Raw genomic sequence first — 18,505 nt, forward strand, 5'->3', positions numbered from 1 at the left:
AACAGCAAACATTCGAGTGCCAAAGGCACTATTATGACAAACGGAACAGGGGTGTAACCCTACAACCAGGTGACAGGGTTCTTGTTCGCAACGTTGCAGAAAGGGGAGGTCCATGCAAACTGAAACCCTATTGGGAGAAAACTATCTACATTGTCAGAGAGCAGGTTGGTGACAACCCAGTTTATAAAGTCAGCCCTGAAAACAGAGGTCACCATACTCGCACCCTCCACAGAAATTTGTTGCTTCAAGTTAATGATCTACCAGCAGACATTACAGATGATCGCATGCCTGATAGACCGCCAAGGGCAAAAGGAAAGTCAAATCAGCCACGTGAAACGGTCGACCAAATAGAGGCTGGTGATGTAAGTGGATCTGAAACAGATGAGGAGGCACCTTGTTACTGGCTGCGGGTACCCAGAGAATCATTAAGGACCAATCGGGACATTCCTAATCAGGTCCCAGTGAGCGGGTCATTGGTTAGTCCTGAGACACCTGGTGACATGCAGGGTGGCGATGTTCCTATGGGATCAGAGTTTGACCGAGTGAGTGTAGGAGAGATGGAGCAGGAGAGAGAGAATGACATTTCGCCCCCTGTGGAGGAACCAGAGTTTGGCGAAGAGCAGCTGGCGCCCCAGACCAATGACTCCAGTGAAAACACTCAAGGGTCTCAACCTGAACCTCAGCCCGTACTAAGGAGATCTACAAGGCAGAGGAGACCTGGCCAGATACTGACCTATTCTTCCCTTGGCCAGCCAACGTATCAGCCACGTCTTGCTGTTAGTTCTGTGGGTGTACAGCCAGTGTTCTATATGCACCAGTGTCCACAATCGTACTGGCATTCAGTCCAACCCATCCATATTATGCCTGGTGTACACTCCGCTGTCACTTACCCGATCTGCTGCTGAGTTTAAGACGGGCATAGGACCTTGGGTACATATAGTGTTGGGTATTCAGAAAATGTAGAAAATCATTGCACACCCATATGTATTTGTAATTTGTGAGTATATTGAGTGAAGAGTTAAAGTTTGATTCAGAGTTAATGGAAGTTTACACTGTTAATTGCAAGTGTCGGGAGCCACTTTTGGTTTGTAGGGGAGTGTGTGGCACACCCAAAATGCATGGCCACTTTTGTGTTAATCATTTAATTTAATTTATTTAATTTGTTTATCAGTTATTTTCTGTGGCTATTAATATCCAAAATGACTTTGACAACATGACCAACCTAACCAGTGCATTATTTTGTCACATAAACTGTATAGAAGGTACAAAGAAATGGAGCAACACCCCAGGCGGAACTATTATTCCAAGACAGGTGCAACCCGGTTGCTTTAGGGGGATGGACTTCCGCCCACGAGTCAGATGCAATCTGAGAGGCAAACCGAGTGCACTGTCTTCATTGATCCTGAACTTTACCTGTGTTTGCAGGGATTTCTTCTTTGTTATTGTGGCACCATTCCTGGGGCCCGTAACAATTGTATTATTAAGCTCTGCACTTTATAAGGTAAAAATTATAAATTTTGCTTGAGAGCAGTAATAAATATCATAACAGGATTTGGAGAATACAGGACCACATTATTATCTGAATACTGGAGTTAGCAGCACAGGTGTTTTGAATGAGCTGGTTCATGGGCCATACTTATTTTAATTCTAATATCTCACAAATAATCGAGTTTGCTGTTTGGCAAAGGATTTCCAGGAGGTTTGTGCATCAATTTTGGGAGGGTTTTTTTTTTTTGTATTTCATTATTTTGCTTCTTGCTAATTAAGTTACTTAGCACTGGATGATAATTTAGAACTCTGACCTAACCACAAATTAGGAATCTGTGCATAGCCATAATTTACCTATCACTGTACAAACAAAAATGTTGTCCTTTTTCATGTGTTTAAAAATGTTTTATAGACAGATATTTTTTAAATACAAGCTTTTGTAGGTTAAGAAAGAAATAGATAAATGTTGAAGATGGATAGAGAGAGACAGAGATAAGAAGTGGGTTTTCTGCGATGGACCTCCTGCTGCAGCCACATCAGTCAATGATCATTTTTGTGACTATGCAACTGGACCCAGACTACTAGCTGCAAACCACAAGAATGACACAGACAGATGTGTTCAAAATTAAACCAGGGGCCCGCTGACCTCCATCGCACAGGGTGGGAGGAGAGGAGGGAGTGAGGCGGATGGCTGAAAGACTGAGATGGGGGAATCTATAGTGTTTATTTATCAGGTAACGTCTTTAAGTTACCTTATTGTTAGTTTGCATGACTTTGTTCCTTCTGGGTCAGAGGGAGGATAGCTGGGTGCTTCTTTTGAAGGAAGATTTTGTCATCTTTTCTTATTTTCTAGACTCCTCCAAAGCATGCACATCAAGTATTACTTGATATGCATGCTTGATTTGCTGCTTGTGTGAGCTCTTGCTGTTTTACATTATATAGAAGTCATCATCATGGATAAGCTGGTGAAGTCAATTGGCAAGCTAGCCAACTAGCACTTTGACCAACATGACATCAGCTAGCGGTTAGTGGATTACTGTTATGAAGCCTTGAGTTCTTGGTGTTTTGAAATCAAATAATAACCATAATTTAGAAATTGACTTCATGTATCGTCATGGACAAATTGCTTCTTACAAAACATGGCACCTAGGTGACAAACCACACATGATAGCTAGTGGAGCGCTTGTTATAAGTTAATCAAGTACGTGCTAATGTTCTCAGTGGTTCTACAGCAGCACTGCTTTTGGCCCTTATGTGGACTTTGTTTTTGAGTCTATGTAGTGAAGGTAGCCTATAGTTAGTTCACATTCGTTAAGCTATTATCAGCTAGTGTTGGTCAGGAACACATCCTTTGGACTGTTGGAGTACTTCACATAGAAATCAATCGACAAGCTGTTAGAGGCAATGTGAGACTCAAGGAAACTCAAATTTTAAAGTTTATTTTAATCTCTTCAGACACTGGCAATAAAAAGCAATTTAAAGTATGTAATTATGTTATGTAAAGCACTTTTAATTTACAGTTGAATAAAAAGAAAGCTTTCACAGGACTCTGCAGTCCTGTTAAAATCTAAGTACACCCCATGATTCAGTAGTTAGTAGAACCACCTTCAGCAGCAATACCTTCAAGTAATTATTTTCTGTATGACTTTATCAGGATTCTCATTGTTGTGGAGGAATTCTGGCCCACTCGTCTTTACAACATTGCTTTGGTTTATTGAGGTTCCTGCACAGCTCTCTTACGGTCCCATCAGAGCATTGCAGTCAGGTTGAGATCTGGACCATTGCATCACCTTAATTCTTTTTCAGCCATTCTGTTATAGATTTGCTGCTGAGTTGGTATCATTGTCCTGCTGCATGACCCAGTTTGGGCCAAGCTTTATCTGTCAGAGCTGACTCTAGAATACTTTGGTATAGACAGAAATTCATTGTCGACTCAATGACTGTAAGCTGCTCAGCTCCTGTGGCTGCAAAACAAGTCCAAATCATCTCCCCTCCTCCACTGTGTGGTATTTGTGCAGATGTGCTGGTTTTGGTTATTGCCAAGCATCTCTACTTTGGTCTCGTCTGTCCAAGGGACATTGTTTCAGAAGTGTTGTGCTTTGTTCAGATTCCCCTTTGCAAACCTAAACTGCGCTGCCATGTTCTTTTCAAATAAAAGAGGCTTTCTCTAGGCAATCTTTTCAAACAAGCTATACTTGTTTAGTCATTTTCTAATTGTAGTGTCATGAACTTTAACATGCTAATTGAGGCCTGTAGAGCCTAAGGTGTAGTTCTTGGGTTTTTTGCAGTTTCTCTGAGCATTGCACAGCATTGACCTTGGGGTGAATTTACTGGGACGTCCACACCTGGGAACACTGTTGCATTGTGTTAACACACAACTAAATGCTACAGATAAACTGCCAAAATTTCTGATTTTATAGAGGTGCTTACACTCACTAATGATCAGTTAATCATGGGCATCTGATTAGTGACACCTCACTGCTACTTATGTTGTTAATTCCAATGGAAGCAGTCAGGGTGTACTAGTTTCTCACAGAACTATACAGTGTCCTTTCAAAGCTTTCTTCTTCACAAGACCATAAATAAGAAAGTCAATCCACCTCCCATTCAAACCTTGTTTGAATGGGATTTAACTCTCTCAGTTTGGCATTTAACTGCAGTACCTGCGGAAGTCCAGCAGGGGGCGTGTGGAGGTAGGGATGCCCTGAGCTGGCCAGCTGAGGAAGTGAAACTGAGTGAGCGTCCGGGTCTCTTGCGTCTGCACGTTCTTTAGGTAGAAACTTCGAACCAGGAAGTCGTTACACCAGATGTGCTCCGACACCAGGTTCACCTGGACGAACACACAATAAGAATAAAATCACCCCTGCTGCTGCTGCACACGCACACAGACTCACACCCTCTCACGCACTCATCACCTCATAGATATGGTAGAGGGACGAGCCTTCATCAGGCCAGTAGCGGTCACACTGTTTCTCTCCATCCTCCACCAGAGCTGTCATCATCACGATCACAGTGCATCCATTCTCCCACACCATCTAACACAAAGTACACAGGTGCTGATTAACATACACATTTAAAACCGATCTGATACAAATTATTCACATATGTCTGCACACTGTTCTGATCAGCAGCTAAACTGACCTGCCAGAAGTCAGAGATGGTGTGAGACAGAGGGCCCTGGGTGGCAATGTAGGCCGGCATACGGGGATCGTGCTCGATCTGTAGAAGAGGACAGAAATGAACGGGGGGTCAAGAGTGTGGACAGACACATCTACTGGATGGACTGCATTTTCCTGGGAGACTTATTTTGTTGTTTTTGCTTCATTGACCAGGACCAGACCATTGGGAGAGTCTTTGATCTACAAATGATATTTGGACAATTCCATAATAGTCTGCAAGACCAAAGCTGGCCAGAAGGCCTTAATTTTTCTCTAACAGGACAACATTTTGATTTGCTTAGGTGAAAGTGGAGGGTCAGACTTACTATAGTGCTGGCATTGATGTAGTCTGACCGCGAAGGGTTGATCTCTGCCTTCAGCTTCACCCTTGCGTGGTCATCTAAAGGACAACAGTCACAGAAATAAGTATTCAAAACGTATTTATCTTAAATTTGTGTGTGACTCCAGAGGTCAGACAGGTTGCAATAGCCAGAATAAACTGGTAAAATTCAGATTTGTCAACATTTTATTGAAGTTTTGTGCATGTTCTAACTGTTTCACTTTGAGTAGTCAATTTTTTGAACTGCATTTTCCTTTCGATGGGCAATTATACTAAAAATTCCCTGTAAAAAGTTACCCTGCTCCCTCATATTCTCCATTCATAAGCTCCTCAAAATACTTCTTTCATCTTTTCAATGTGTTCTATGCATTCGTTAGCACATTTCTCTTTCTTTCTTAATTACCCTAATCTGCTCCACATCCTTGAAACTCTTCTTCTTTTTACTTTGTGTTTGCTACAGCTCTGTATACCTAGTCTCCAAGTATGCCTGTCTAATTTTTATAGATTTTCCTGACTTTCTCTTTGCTATCCTGTTCCCTTTTAAGTAAATAAGTAAACAATCTAAGCTAAAAAAAAAAAAAAAAAGTAAAACCATTACTAATTCAAGCCTAGAATGAGAAACCAGAAATCAACACAGATGCATCTTGATGCATTCTCAATCATCCAGGAAAGTAAATCTCCAAAAAGTTGATTCTGTTCATCTGGACGTAGCATTTTGTGGGAGAGACGTTTCGTCACTCATCAAAGTGACTGCAGGTGTCCCCAATCTTATAAACAGTACATTTGCATAATGACTGAAACCAGCCCACTGAAGGAACAATGGGCTGGGAGGTCAGTTCCTTAATCTTAATTATGCAAATTCTCATGACCATTGACCAACAATCACTGACCAAAACACCGGGTCTCTGTGGCTTTTAAACCCCAAAACACGCTGCGCCAAAAACTGTTCCACCCCAAGGATCGGGTCCCCTAACACAGAGTAACATAGTTTACGCTGTTAAGTGCCAGGAGGATTGCCAGGATTTATACATCGGGGAAACCAAACAACCTCTGGCGAAACGGATGGCACAACACAGAGGAGCTACCTCGTCAGGCCAGGACTCTGCAGTCTATTCACACCTACAGGCCAGTGGACACTCTTTCAAGGTTGAGGAAGTACACATCTTGGACAGGGAGGAACGCTGGTTTGAGCGCGGAGTCAAGGAGGTCATTTATGTGAAAAGGGAAAGACCATCTCTGAATCGAGGAGGGGGCCTAAGGGTACATCTTTCGCCATCTTACAATGCTTTGATTGTGGCCATTCCGCAACTCTCTGTAAATGGTACTCATGGCCATTGATCAATGGTCTTTGATTAGTGGGTTTTGGTCAGTGGTTGTTGATCAATGGTCATGAGAATTTGCATAATTAAGATTAAGGAACTGACCTCCCAGCCCATTGTTCCTTCAGTGGGCTGGTTTCAGTCATTATGCAAATGTACTGTTTATAAGATTGGGGAAACCTGCAGTCAGCTGAGACTGAAGAAGTCACTTTGATGAGTGACGAAACGTTTCTCCCACAAAACACTACGTCCAGATGAACAGAATCAACTTTTTGGAGAACACAGATACACTTAAAATCTTGATATAATTCAATATTAAGCAGCCTCAAACTCTCAGGGTGTTTCAGACAGCTTTTTTGCCCCGTGTTTTAACAGAGCAACTTTTACAGGATACTTAATGCTGATGGGAGTGAAGTTGCTGAGGAACTCACAGGGCACCGAGTCAGGACAGCGATTCTTCTTCACGTTGGTGTCGCTCTGAGCCACGGAGACAGCGCTGGGTTCGGCCTGGTAGGAACACAGAGCCTCCCACTCCTTCAGCAGCCTGTCCTTGTTCCTTAAGTGGTCCTCCATGTAAGCCTTTAGGAGTATAGGACATTCAGTCCTATCTTTCCATTATATGAAGAACCATGTATGTGTTGTCTAGACCTTTTAACAAACTGACCCAAAGTTTAGGATTTTAAAAATAATAAAGCAAATTAAAACTAAATTTATCCCAGTTTTAGAGTAAGCATCTAACACTTTAGATGTGCCCAAACTCATGTGCAGTTTAACTCTGGGAAAAATCTTACCAATGCCAGTATGTACACTGTATATAAAAGCCTTAAACCTGCATTCTTTCTAATGGCCAGCAGGGGGCGCTTGAAGAAGTCTGACTGTATAGAAATCTATTTGAAAATCAGCCTACTTCTCACGTTATTAATGACCTCAGTCAACACTTGTCTAATGTGTTTATGGGCTCAACTGTTATTTTAAGTTTTCTTTAATATAACAATGTTAATTTTGTAAATCAATTTCCATTTTAGAGTAAAATAGAGAATAACGTAGAGTATCCTTCATCCTGTAGCTACCTGGTGATCCTACAACTGAGACAAATGGCGTCAAAAAAATGAAGAGCCAGCAAAATATTTACACACAAGTCCTGTCGTTATGAGTATTTGGCGACTGTTTATAAATGTTTTTAACATCAAAATGAGCAGTGAGGCAAAGATACTCTTTAAGTAAATTTGACTTTATCTAATTTTTCAATTTTTCATAAATCTTCTTGTGAACCTTTTGACTGATCCCTTTCTAAGGTTTTACCTATTAAATTTGGCTTCCTCACTTCCTCACAGCACTTACGTGTCATCGAGTACTAACCAGTATCATGTGACCAGTAGAGATGTCCATGTTGGCCTGAGCTGGCTCCTCACACCAGGAGGGCGTGCTGCTATGGGAGCTGGGGCTTGGCTGGGCGCCGTCGCTGAACTGGGATGAAACGCTGCTCACCCTCGAGTCTGTACCTCCGCCTCCCACTGCACCTCCCGCAACACTTCCTCCACCTCCTCCTCCACTTCCTCCACTTGCTCCTCCACTTGCTCCTCCCACAGCACCTAGGGCGGCAGCTTCAAGGCGTCCAAAGGCACCTTTGGAGGCCATATGCTGGCGACACAGGTCCTGGTGAGCCAGTTATGCATGCACTGTTACACTGCACTCCTCTCACTGTGTTGTGCCTCTTAAGTGTTTATATAGATTTGTATTTGTATAAAGCATCTGAATGGACTATTTTGTCACTAAAAAAGGTGATTGGAGGCAGCTGAGAGAGTTGGGGAAAGCCTCATTTTACATTAAAGCAAGTTACATTAAAGTCAGTTCATACATTGGGAATAAAAAGCAGAACCTGGACATTCGCTTCTCACATATACAGGGAGTGCAGAATTATTAGGCAAATGAGTATTTTGTCCACATCATTCTCTTCATGCATGCTGTCTTACTCCAAGCTGTATAGGCTCGAAAGCCTACTACCAATTAAGCATATTAGGTGATGTGCATCTCTGTAATGAGAAGGGGTGTGGTCTAATGACATCAACACCCTATATCAGGTGTGCATAATTATTAGGCAACGTCCTTTCCTTTGGCAAAATGGGTCAAAAGAAGGACTTGACAGGCTCAGAAAAGTAGTGATGGGCAGATGAAGCCCCATGAAGCACTGAAGCTTTTCATCCAATTGGTTCACCCCAACGCGAAGCTTCATGAAGCTTCATTTGCTCTAGCAGGACACCTACTGGACGTAAAAATAATAGCTGGCATGAATTTGAAGAGTGTGGCATTTTGCACACAGCCTGTAAATGTCAACAACAAAAGGAGTGTGTAAAACATGTATATTGTAGTGATGGCAGTATACTGTGTATATTTATACTGGCAGTATGGGAAATGATTATTTGGAAATGCTTGAAATGGAAATGATCATTTACTGTGAGGTGAGGTGTGGTTGGGGTGTGGACAGTGGTTGTGCTTTTGTAACGTTGAGGTATGGACAGCTACACTCAGTCCTGCTCACATTTTATTCTGTAAAAACTAAATTTTCACTGCTTTTATGACCTTTTTAGTGGGGAGAACATAGCTAGGATTTAATGATTTAACAAATCTTTTGAATCCTTTGTCCTCCACAATGCTAAATGGCTGGGAGTCCTCAATCACCATGCTGACCAGGTCTTCATCTATTTGAGATTGTTCTCCTCAGGAAAGACAATAAAGATAAAGCACAAATATAAATATCACACACGTAACTTATAACAGTTGTATAATATTGTTATATCATTTAGTAACATTACTGCATCCTATATTATCATTGCATTTGATGGCTCACCTGGTCTTGCTCCACGATCGGTGTCCCCCTTATTCTCATGCAAAGCTCTGTAGTGCCTAAGCATGGATGAGGTGTTGCTGTTATATCCCAGCTCCCTGGCACATAGCAAACACTTCACCTTGTACAAAAGTCAAGACAGCTCAACATAAATTGTATTGCACCATCAGTATCATGAAAATACATCTTCTGTAGAAATTTACATACCTTGTTGGGAGGAATAAGATCAAAATGTTCCCACACAGGGGAGGACATCCTCCTCTTCTTAGCTGGCTCCATTCTCTCCTGACTTTCCTCACTCTCATAAACCTCCAAACGGTCTCCAAACTCTCACTAACCGCAACTCTCCATCAAACACCCACATTTTTGAATGAAGTCTGAGGGGTTTATATCGCTGTCATATCTCGCGGCAAAGTTCGAACCACTTCATGAACCAGTCACGTGGTACAGCCGGGCAGCGAGGCTTCGGACGTCATCATTTTCAGCTCCTCCCATAAATGAAGCAAGCCTCGATACGCGCTTCGCGGAAACGCCCCCTCCATTACTCGACACACGCTCCGAAGCCTCGATACAGAACGTCCCATCACTACAGAAAAGTCAAAAATAGTGAGATATCTTGCAGAGGGATGCAGCAGTCTCAAAATTGCAAAGCTTCTGAAGCGTGATCATCGAACAATCAAGCGTTTCATTCAAAATAGTCAACAGGGTCGCAAGAAGCGTGTGGAAAAACCAAGGCGCAAAATAACTGCCCATGAACTGAGAAAAGTCAAGCGTGCAGCTGCCAAGATGCCACTTGCCACCAGTTTGGCCATATTTCAGAGCTGCAACATCACTGGAGTGCCCAAAAGCACAAGGTGTGCAATACTCAGAGACATGGCCAAGGTAAGAAAGGCTGAAAGACGACCACCACTGAACAAGACACACAAGCTGAAACGTCAAGACTGGGCCAAGAAATATCTCAAGACTGGTTTTTCTAAGGTTTTATGGACTGATGACATGAGAGTGAGTCTTGATGGGCCAGATGGATGGGCCCGTGGCTGGATTGGTAAAGGGCAGAGAGCTCCAGTCCGACTCAGACGCCAGCAAGGTGGAGGTGGAGTACTGGTTTGGGCTGGTCATCAAAGATGAGCTTGTGGGGCGTTTTCGGGTTGAGGATGGAGTCAAGCTCAGCTCCCAGTCCTACTGCCAGTTTCTGGAAGACACCTTCTTCAAGCAGTGGTACAGGAAGAAGTCTGCATCCTTCAAGAAAAACATGATTTTCATGCAGAACAATGCTCCATCACACGCGTCCAAGTACTCCACAGCGTGGCTGGCAAGAAAGGGTATAAGAGAAGAAAAACTAATGACATGGCCTCCTTGTTCACCTGATCTGAACCCCATTGAGAACCTGTGGTCCATCATCAAATGTGAGATTTACAAGGAGGGACAACAGTACACCTCTCTGAACAGTGTCTGGGAGGCTGTGGTTGCTGCTGCACGCAATGTTGATGGTGAACAGATCAAAACACTGACAGAACCCATGGATGGCAGGCTTTTGAGTGTCCTTGCAAAGAAAGGTGGCTATATTGGTCGCTGATTTGTTTTTGTTTTGTTTTTGAATGTCAGAAATGTATATTTGTGAATGTGGAGATGTTATATTGGTTTCACTGGTAAAAATAAATAATTGAAATGGGTATATATTTGTTTTTTGTTAAGTTGCCTAATAATTATGCACAGTAATAGTCACCTGCACACACAGATATCCCCCTAAAATAGCTAAAACTAAAAACAAACTAAAAACTACTTCCAAAAACATTCAGCTTTGATATTAATGAGTTTTTTGGGTTCATTGAGAACATGGTTGTTGTTCAATAATAAAATTATTCCTCAAAAATACAACTTGCCTAATAATTCTGCACTCCCTGTACATCATATTTCCATTTTATTGACTTTAGCGGACTGTTAGAATTTTTATTGCCTATACTGGTTATAACCTTTTGTTATTGCCTATTATTCTTTCCATCTTGGCCATTTATCCAAATATTTCAACGTCCATCTGCTAGCACTATTACTTTCAACTATCAACTATCAGTTAATTAAAATTTCAACCACATGGTGCCAATGCAGTAACATTCATTGAAATTTCATTTCTGTACACCTGCTGTATCCTGAGGTACGCCCTCACCTGGTACTCCTGGTGGCTGAAGCTGCCTCCTTCTGGTCCCAGACCCAGCTTCTTTGCCGCCAGTCGGTGTGCATGGTGGCGCAGGCAGGTGATGGTCATGGCCGCCACCAGGATGCCGCCGATGCAGGCCATGGCCACCAGCATTGCAAACACCCAGCGGGAGCGGGGCTGGACTCTGGTCGCCAAGGGCAAAGACTTCCCATTATTCTTCTGTAACAAGTGGGCAGAAAAAAGCCTAAATTCAGCTTCCTTTTTGTTAGCCTCTGACCACTCGTATCAGCAACAGTGAATACCTACAGAACTGATTTTAAGATGAACGTAGATAAATGTGTAAATGCACTCACCTCTCCAACACCGCTCTGCAGCACCTTCAAGCCCGTCTCAGACTCCAGGAAGTTCTTCTCTGCAACTGATTCAACCAGCCAATCAACAATAAACCAAAGTTTAAAGATGCTCCCTCATCAGCTGGCTTTATAAACCTCTGTTAGTGTAAATGATGGAGAAACCAGATGATAATATGTTTTGGATAATAGCAGGAAAAAGTACTTTACACCTGTGATGTTTGTGACACAAAACCGCCTTTGCATCTTTCCTACTTTTTAAGCTTCCTTTCGTCCAGTTTTGTTCTCTTCTTAGTTTCTTTACATTTAAAACCTTTTCATATGTTTTCTTGCATTCTTTCCTCTGTCAGTCCTTCTTTGTTTCACTGTCCTGAACACACTATACAGTTCCTACCTTCCTATTTTTTCTTCCTTTGCTATTTTTTCTTTTTCAATTAGTTTATTCTTCCTTACCATCCTTCCTTTCTCTTTTAATCATTTTTCTTTCTACCTTATTTTTCTTACATTTCTTCCTTCAATTCTTTATTTTTCTTCAAGCCTGTCTTAATTCTTTCCTTTGTCTTTGATTCCTTCCTTTGTTCTTTTGTTCCCTTTCCTGTCTGATCTTCTTTTCTTTTACCTTTCTTCTTTTTTCTTTCCTTCCTTCCTTTCCTTTGTCCTTCATTCTTAAATTTTCTTCCTTTATTTCTTCCTTCCTCCTTCCTTCCTCACTTCCATTCTTCTCTGTTTTCTTCCTCAGTTCCCTTCCTTATCATCCATCATTACTTAGTTCCTCAATTCATCCTTTCTTCATTCCTTCATCCTTCCTTTTCATATTCCTCATCACTTCCTTCCTTCAGTTTCTTTTCTTTTCCTTCACTTCTGCTTTTATTTTTTCCTTCGTTTGTCTTTCCTTACTCACTTTTTTTTGTTCCTTCACCTTTTCTATCCTTCTTTCTTCCTTCCTACCATCCATCTTTCCTACCTCCCTCCTTCCTTAGTTTCTTTCTTCCTTCCTTCCTTTTATCCTACCTTACTTAGTTCCTCAGTTTCATCCCTTATTCCTTCTGTCCTTCCGTTGTCTTCTTCCTTTTGTTCTTTTTCCCTTCCTCCTTGCTTCCAACATTTCTTCTTTCTTATCTTTTCTTCCTTCCCTTCCTTCTTTCTTCTTTCCTGCCATCCATCTTTCCTACCTCCCTCCCTTCCTCAGTTTCTTCCTTCCTTTCATCCTACCTTACTTAGTCCCTTAATTTCATCCCTTATTCCTTCTGTCCTTCCATTTTGTTCCCCCCTTCCTTCTTTCCTGGTCTTCTCCTCTGTGACTGCTTTGATTGAACACACAGCACTGAAATAACTGAAGCGTTGCAGCGGGCAGCGCTAAAAAGTGAACAGGTGGCGTACCAGCTTTGTCGGCCACATCTGCGGCTGTCAGGTTCTTGGCGTTGGGTCTGATCCTGAAGGTGATTGCAGGTCCGACCACACTGCAGAGAGGCAGAGAATGCCCAGCAGGTGAGTTTTACACTGAATTAAAACACCAGCTGAACATAAGTTACCTAATCTAATAGTTTGTGCAACAGGAGAACAAAGAGCACTTTTACTTTTTACAGACACTTTGCAGAAATCTCCTCAGGTCAGTTCTTCTCTAAACGAGTCTCATTTTCTTCTAAGAAGCGAAAATCTGCAACAGCGTCCTCAATATTTTCATGTTTAATTTAATTTAAGTAAAAATGAATGTTTACTCATTCTAGAGCAGCAACCTGCTCTAATATTTACTTTATCCAGATACATGGAAACGATTTTAATATAATAACGACTCTTTGAGATGTTTCTTTGGGATGAACTCAGTATTTTACTTTCAATTTCATTAAAATTACTTACAGTTCTCCTGTATCTGAGGTACAGCGGCGTATTTTTGTGCATATTAATTTTTTTATTGCATTTATTACTTCTTCAATTGAATGGGTTTTTTTTCTGTTGTTCATTGAAATGTCCTGAATAAACTGTAACTGCTACTATTTTATTAAATCTTGTGAAGACATGGAGTTTATGCCGATGTTAATAAAGAAATCCGCTTGGATAAGAAGGAGATTTCTGCAGGCCGGAACTTTCTGCAGGGTCAGGAAGAAGGAGGAGCAGGAGGAGAAGCAGGTCAAAGAATCACTTCCACGAGCAGAAAGTCAGTGCAGCTTGCCGTCCAGCTTCACCAGGTCTGGGGAACCTCATGAACCAAAGAGCGAGGATCCAGAGGCTGAAGCCAGAAAGGACGTCTCCTTTTCTTTTAGATTTTTCGTTCTTATTTTTTGTGCGGGTTGAGGAGCAGTGATGTCCTCGCTCCTACCTGATTCTGATGAAGGAGTTGGTGGAGAGGCCGATCCTCTCCGACAGCAGCTCCAGCAGTCGCACCCCGTCGTTCAGACTGAGGGGGCTGACAAAACACACACATTTTAACACACACATGAACAGACACTCTCTCACACATACACACAGCAGCGTTCAAAGATTTAAAGAAGACCTTTGACCTCTGAATCTGAGTCCATCTGACAGTCACTTTATCAGCTTCTGCTTCTGATTTCCTGATCTGAGCTCAGGGTCGGCGCTTTTACTTTCTTCCTCTTCGTTTGCTCCCTCCTTCCTTCCTGTCTTTAGGTGTCTTTCCTTCTTTTAATTTCAATATCTCAGTTTCTTTCCTTTCTTCATTCTTTTTAATTTTCTTACCTCCTTCCTTTTTATTTCTTCACTTATTTTATTAAGCCTTCCTTACTTCTTTCTAGTCTTCTTCCCTATAGTTTTTTTCCTTGTTGTTTATTCAACACAGTTTTCTCTGTTAATCCTTTTGGTTTAATTTCTCTTGACATACATTCCCCCCTTTCCTCGTTTTCCTTTTTCCATTTTTTAATACCTCTGTTTCTTTCTTTTCTTCCATTTTCCTTCTGTCAGTTCTTTTACATCCTTCCATTTTCACACTGCTCTGTGTTTACTTATTTCCTTCCTTGATTTTTTCATTTCCTTTATTTCCCTCCTTGTATGTTCAAGTGTTTCCTTCCTGCCTTTTCTTCTTTTAGTCATCAGTTTCTTCTTTGCTTCTTTCTCACAGCACAGAGCAGTTTAATCACTTAAGGACAAGGTCACAGATAATAGCCTTCAACACAACTTTGCTATATATTAGATTATGGTTTTTGTGAACTGTCTGCTACATTTCACAGGAGCAAATAATAACCTTCTTTGGTCACATTACAAGAAATTTTAGACTAATGGATGGACAGCCCTGTTATCTGTCCAGGATGTATCCTGCCTCTGGCCCTAACGACTAGGACTGGCTGAAGCACCACTGCAAGCCTGAAATGGATAAGCAGACAGATGGGTGGAAAGACAGACTGATGGATTGCAAGACTGGTGGTGAATGGATGAAAGGCAGATGGATGGACAGATATCTTTTATTCATTTCCTTCTTTGCTTTCTTCGGTCATTTTCCTTTCTTTCCTTTTTTCCTTCATTCTTGTTTATTTTCTTCCTTTTCTAAATTTCATCACTCCAGTTTCTTCATTTCGCTCCTTCTTTCATTCCTTTCCACTTCTTCTTTTCATTTCTTTTCTGTTCTACTGTTTCTTTCTTTCTTTATTTGTTCAGTTATCTTTCATTATTTCTTTCCAGTCTTCTTTCCTTTAGTTCCTTCCTTTTATTTCGACACCCGTGTCTCTATCCTTTTCTTCCATTTTTCAGTGTTTGTCCTTCAGCATTAGTTGTCCTGCTGCGTCCACATTAGTGAGCAGCATGTGGACTCCTTTCACCACAAACATGAAAGCAACACATAACGAGATGTCTGTCCACTCACACCTTCAGGCGTCCTGATTGGCCAGACACTCAGGAAGCATACCTCTGATTGGTGACGATGTAGCCAAATTCGTCCACCTGACCTACTGGATCCTTCTTCCCCAGTTTGTCCTGATTGACTGTTGTGGTGGGTGTTGCCTCTTTCTGGACTCCCTCTGGTGTCGGAGGCTTGGCGTTGGAGGGTGGAGCCTCCTGGGCAGACATTTTATAGGCCATTGAGCCCTCTGAGACCTGATAGAAGAAGATAAATGAACACATTTGATTGGAAATAGATAATGAAGGAGTATTTTTGCTTATTTACTTGTTGATTTATGAGATTTATAAACAAATTAATTTAGCTTGAAATTATTGCCTTAGATTAATTTTTCTCTAAATGCAGGCAACGTTTTGAGCCCCTGAACAAGAAGAGATTAGCTCTGATGTGACAACCAGACTGTGAAGCACTGACAGGCAAAATGTACACGACTGTGTTTTTGCTGTACTCTGATATGTTTTTGTTTTTTTTAATAAACAGATAAACCATCACATCGTTTATGGTGGGAAGCAACGTATTTACCTTCTTTCCTGTAGCAGCATTGTTCCCGTATTTATCTGAAGAATAAACAAAAAGAAAACATGCTGAAGAGACTTTTTTTTCAACCCTTTAAATGCAAATGGTGGACAGGTTTGTTTATCTGATTGGATCTTTACTTTATTGGAGGTACAAATTTCGAATGTGTCCTTCAAAGATCAGCATATCTGTTGATGTTGTTGCCTGTCTGCAGCTTTAAAGAAGGCAGTGAAGTTTGTGATGTTAGTGAAGTGAAAAGATCGACCTTTGGATTCCTTTTGGGCGTAGGAGCTCTCCAGCTGCAACTGCTTCAGAGCGGCGGGCAGATCTTCTTTCTGTTCGGGGGACAAGTCCTTCATGTCGAGACCGTAGTGATCGAGCAGCAGAGCCAGTCTCTGCAGTGAACGCTCTACGAATACAGCACAGAGCACTTTAACCACTGAAGGACACATCTACAGATAACAGCCTTCAACACAGCTTTACTACTGTGGATTTTTTTAATTAGGTGAACTATCAGTTTTTTCCTCTGCTACATTTCACAAGAGCAAAGTTTTGCCTTTCTTTGGTTACATTATAATAAATGTAAGTTAGATAATGGATAGCCCCGAGACAGCCACGTGATCTATGCAGGATGTATCCTGCCTCTCGCCCAATAACGACTGAGACAGGCTCTGAACTGAATAAAGAGTTGGAGGGATGGAACAGGAGTATGGATAGCCCAATGGATGGATGAAAAATGAAAAAAATTGTAAAAATTTACAAACATTTCCCTGAAAAAGGGAAAAAAAAGAGTAAAAAGTGAGCAGAAAGACACACACACACACACATACACACACAATATTTAAAAAAGAAATACACAAAAAATAAACACGATGGACAAAAGAAATAATGACTTGTCTTCTTTTCTCGTCTCGCTCACCATCCAGTTCTGACAGGGCATCGTACTCATCCTGTGCCTTCTTCTCTGCTGGGTCCTGCTGTGCAACCTGGGAAACGTAGTCCTCACCATAGTCCAGAGGGAAGTCCAGCTCCGGGAAAAAGGAGGAAGAAGATGAGGAGGACAGTGAGGATGGGAGGCCAGCTGCTGCTGCTACTGCTCCTCTGTGGCGGGGAAGAGACTGAACAGGTGAGGAAGAGGAAGAAGAAGAGGAGGAAGGAGAAGTGAGGTAAAAGGACACTAGATCCTGGAGGAGCTGCCGGTCTCGGTCCAGAGGACTTCCTCGAGATCTGGAGCGATAGGAGGAGGGATGGAGCGGGAGGGCCGGGTTATCATCCAGAGAGTTGAGGGAGCGCTCCTCCTCCTCCTGGTAGCCGTACTGCTGCTGCAACAACACACACACACACAACAGACATGTGCTGCTTTGGCCACTAGGGGGCAGAGAAACACAAAAGTAGAATAACAATGTATTGCTTTCAGAGATGTTCTGGTTTAAACGTGTCCGGCACATTGGGGATTTCTCCCTGCATAATAAAATATTGCCGCAGGGTTTCAGTAAACTATTTTGAAGTGTTTGTCTGAACATTCCTCCCACCTTGTGGTAGGTGTATGGGTCCAGCAGGGGTGTCTGCATGTGGACAGAAGACCGGGAGGGGTTGAGGACCATGTAGTCCACATACTGCTGCATCATCTTGGGGTCAGCTTGATCTTCAGGACCCTGATCCCTCTGTGGACTGGGGCCCAGCAACCTGGAGGACCTAAGAAATAAAACAGCTCAGTCTTGTCTAAGATGCTACCCTCCCATTTTTAATGATAGTAAAGCTCTTCTTACAGTTTGGGTGACTTCTCATTAAGTTTAGAGTGGGTTTCAACGGTGGGAACTTGGCTCAGCTCTCGGCTGATGATTGCCTGGGTCATGTCGTCCTTCCAGTTAAGACCTGTGCAGCCACATGTAGAAATATCACCAAGAGTGACAGCACAAAGAAAAAAACAACTGCAATGAGGGAGCAAGAATTGCTAAAAGAACAAAATGAAACCATTAAAGAACAAAAAGTGATGACACAAAATGTCCAAAAGGTGACTAGAAGATGCAGAATTACTAAAAAGAACCAAAGGATAATCACAGCATAATACAAAATGAAGGCAAAAGGCAAAAATGATGACAAAAAAGATCAAACATCCACTTGCAGATGCCAAATTAATACAGATAGAGAAAAAATGTGTAAAAATGACATAAAATGACTACAACATGACCACAAAAGATACTAAACCACCAGAAAAACAATCTGTAAATATAAAGAGAGACAAGATGAGGAAGGGCAAAATTAGCACAAAGCACCAAAAAAAGCCCCAAATAACTTTAAAAATGGCAAAGCTACATGAAATGGACAAAAAAGGACTACAAAAAGAAAAAAAAGACCACTTAATGACAAAAAGTGATGACTTTAAGACAAAAATAACCAGAACCGATGGCCACAGAAAGCAAAATACAAGAAATAAATCCCAATTAACAGAGGATTTTTTTAGACCAATGGTAATACTGATATGTGGTG

General features: G+C 41.8%; 1 protein-coding gene and 1 long non-coding RNA gene across 5 annotated transcripts in view; both read right to left on the reverse strand.

The window, feature by feature from the left end:
- ptprnb (protein tyrosine phosphatase receptor type Nb) overlaps nucleotides 1–18,505 on the reverse strand; it is a 56,529-nt gene that overhangs the window by 9,954 nt on the left and 28,070 nt on the right. Inside the window, exons 4-19 of one of the 3 annotated variants that reach the window (XM_080297018.1) lie at nucleotides 17,785–17,890; nucleotides 17,548–17,710; nucleotides 16,935–17,334; nucleotides 16,281–16,424; nucleotides 16,022–16,056; nucleotides 15,509–15,696; nucleotides 13,973–14,059; nucleotides 13,036–13,115; nucleotides 11,659–11,723; nucleotides 11,315–11,524; nucleotides 7,665–7,961; nucleotides 6,737–6,884; nucleotides 4,973–5,046; nucleotides 4,630–4,707; nucleotides 4,404–4,523; nucleotides 4,152–4,318 (exon numbers count right to left, since the gene is read on the reverse strand). In XM_080297018.1, the coding sequence (XP_080153144.1) occupies nucleotides 4,152–4,318; nucleotides 4,404–4,523; nucleotides 4,630–4,707; nucleotides 4,973–5,046; nucleotides 6,737–6,884; nucleotides 7,665–7,961; nucleotides 11,315–11,524; nucleotides 11,659–11,723; nucleotides 13,036–13,115; nucleotides 13,973–14,059; nucleotides 15,509–15,696; nucleotides 16,022–16,056; nucleotides 16,281–16,424; nucleotides 16,935–17,334; nucleotides 17,548–17,710; nucleotides 17,785–17,890 (2,362 nt within the window). Of the gene's footprint in view, nucleotides 1–4,151; nucleotides 4,319–4,403; nucleotides 4,524–4,629; nucleotides 4,708–4,972; nucleotides 5,047–6,736; nucleotides 6,885–7,664; nucleotides 7,962–11,314; nucleotides 11,525–11,658; nucleotides 11,724–13,035; nucleotides 13,116–13,972; nucleotides 14,060–15,508; nucleotides 15,697–16,021; nucleotides 16,057–16,280; nucleotides 16,425–16,934; nucleotides 17,338–17,547; nucleotides 17,711–17,784; nucleotides 17,891–18,505 lie in introns of all 3 variants that reach the window. The other 2 variants (XM_026158533.2, XM_026158534.2) reach the window with 2 other exon arrangements.
- On the reverse strand, nucleotides 8,842–9,744 carry LOC145424125 (uncharacterized). 2 transcript variants are annotated; one of them, XR_013905095.1, is made up of 3 exons: nucleotides 9,358–9,744; nucleotides 9,154–9,209; nucleotides 8,842–9,022 (listed from the first exon to the last, which is right to left on the reverse strand). It is a non-coding gene; the product is annotated as an uncharacterized LOC145424125 (long non-coding RNA). The 2 variants fall into 2 exon arrangements; XR_013905094.1 differs by having other exon boundaries at nucleotides 9,154–9,271.

This window comes from Astatotilapia calliptera, chromosome 23 (genome assembly GCF_964374335.1).
Source record: "Astatotilapia calliptera chromosome 23, fAstCal68.1, whole genome shotgun sequence".
Classification (NCBI taxonomy): domain Eukaryota; kingdom Metazoa; phylum Chordata; class Actinopteri; order Cichliformes; family Cichlidae; genus Astatotilapia; species Astatotilapia calliptera.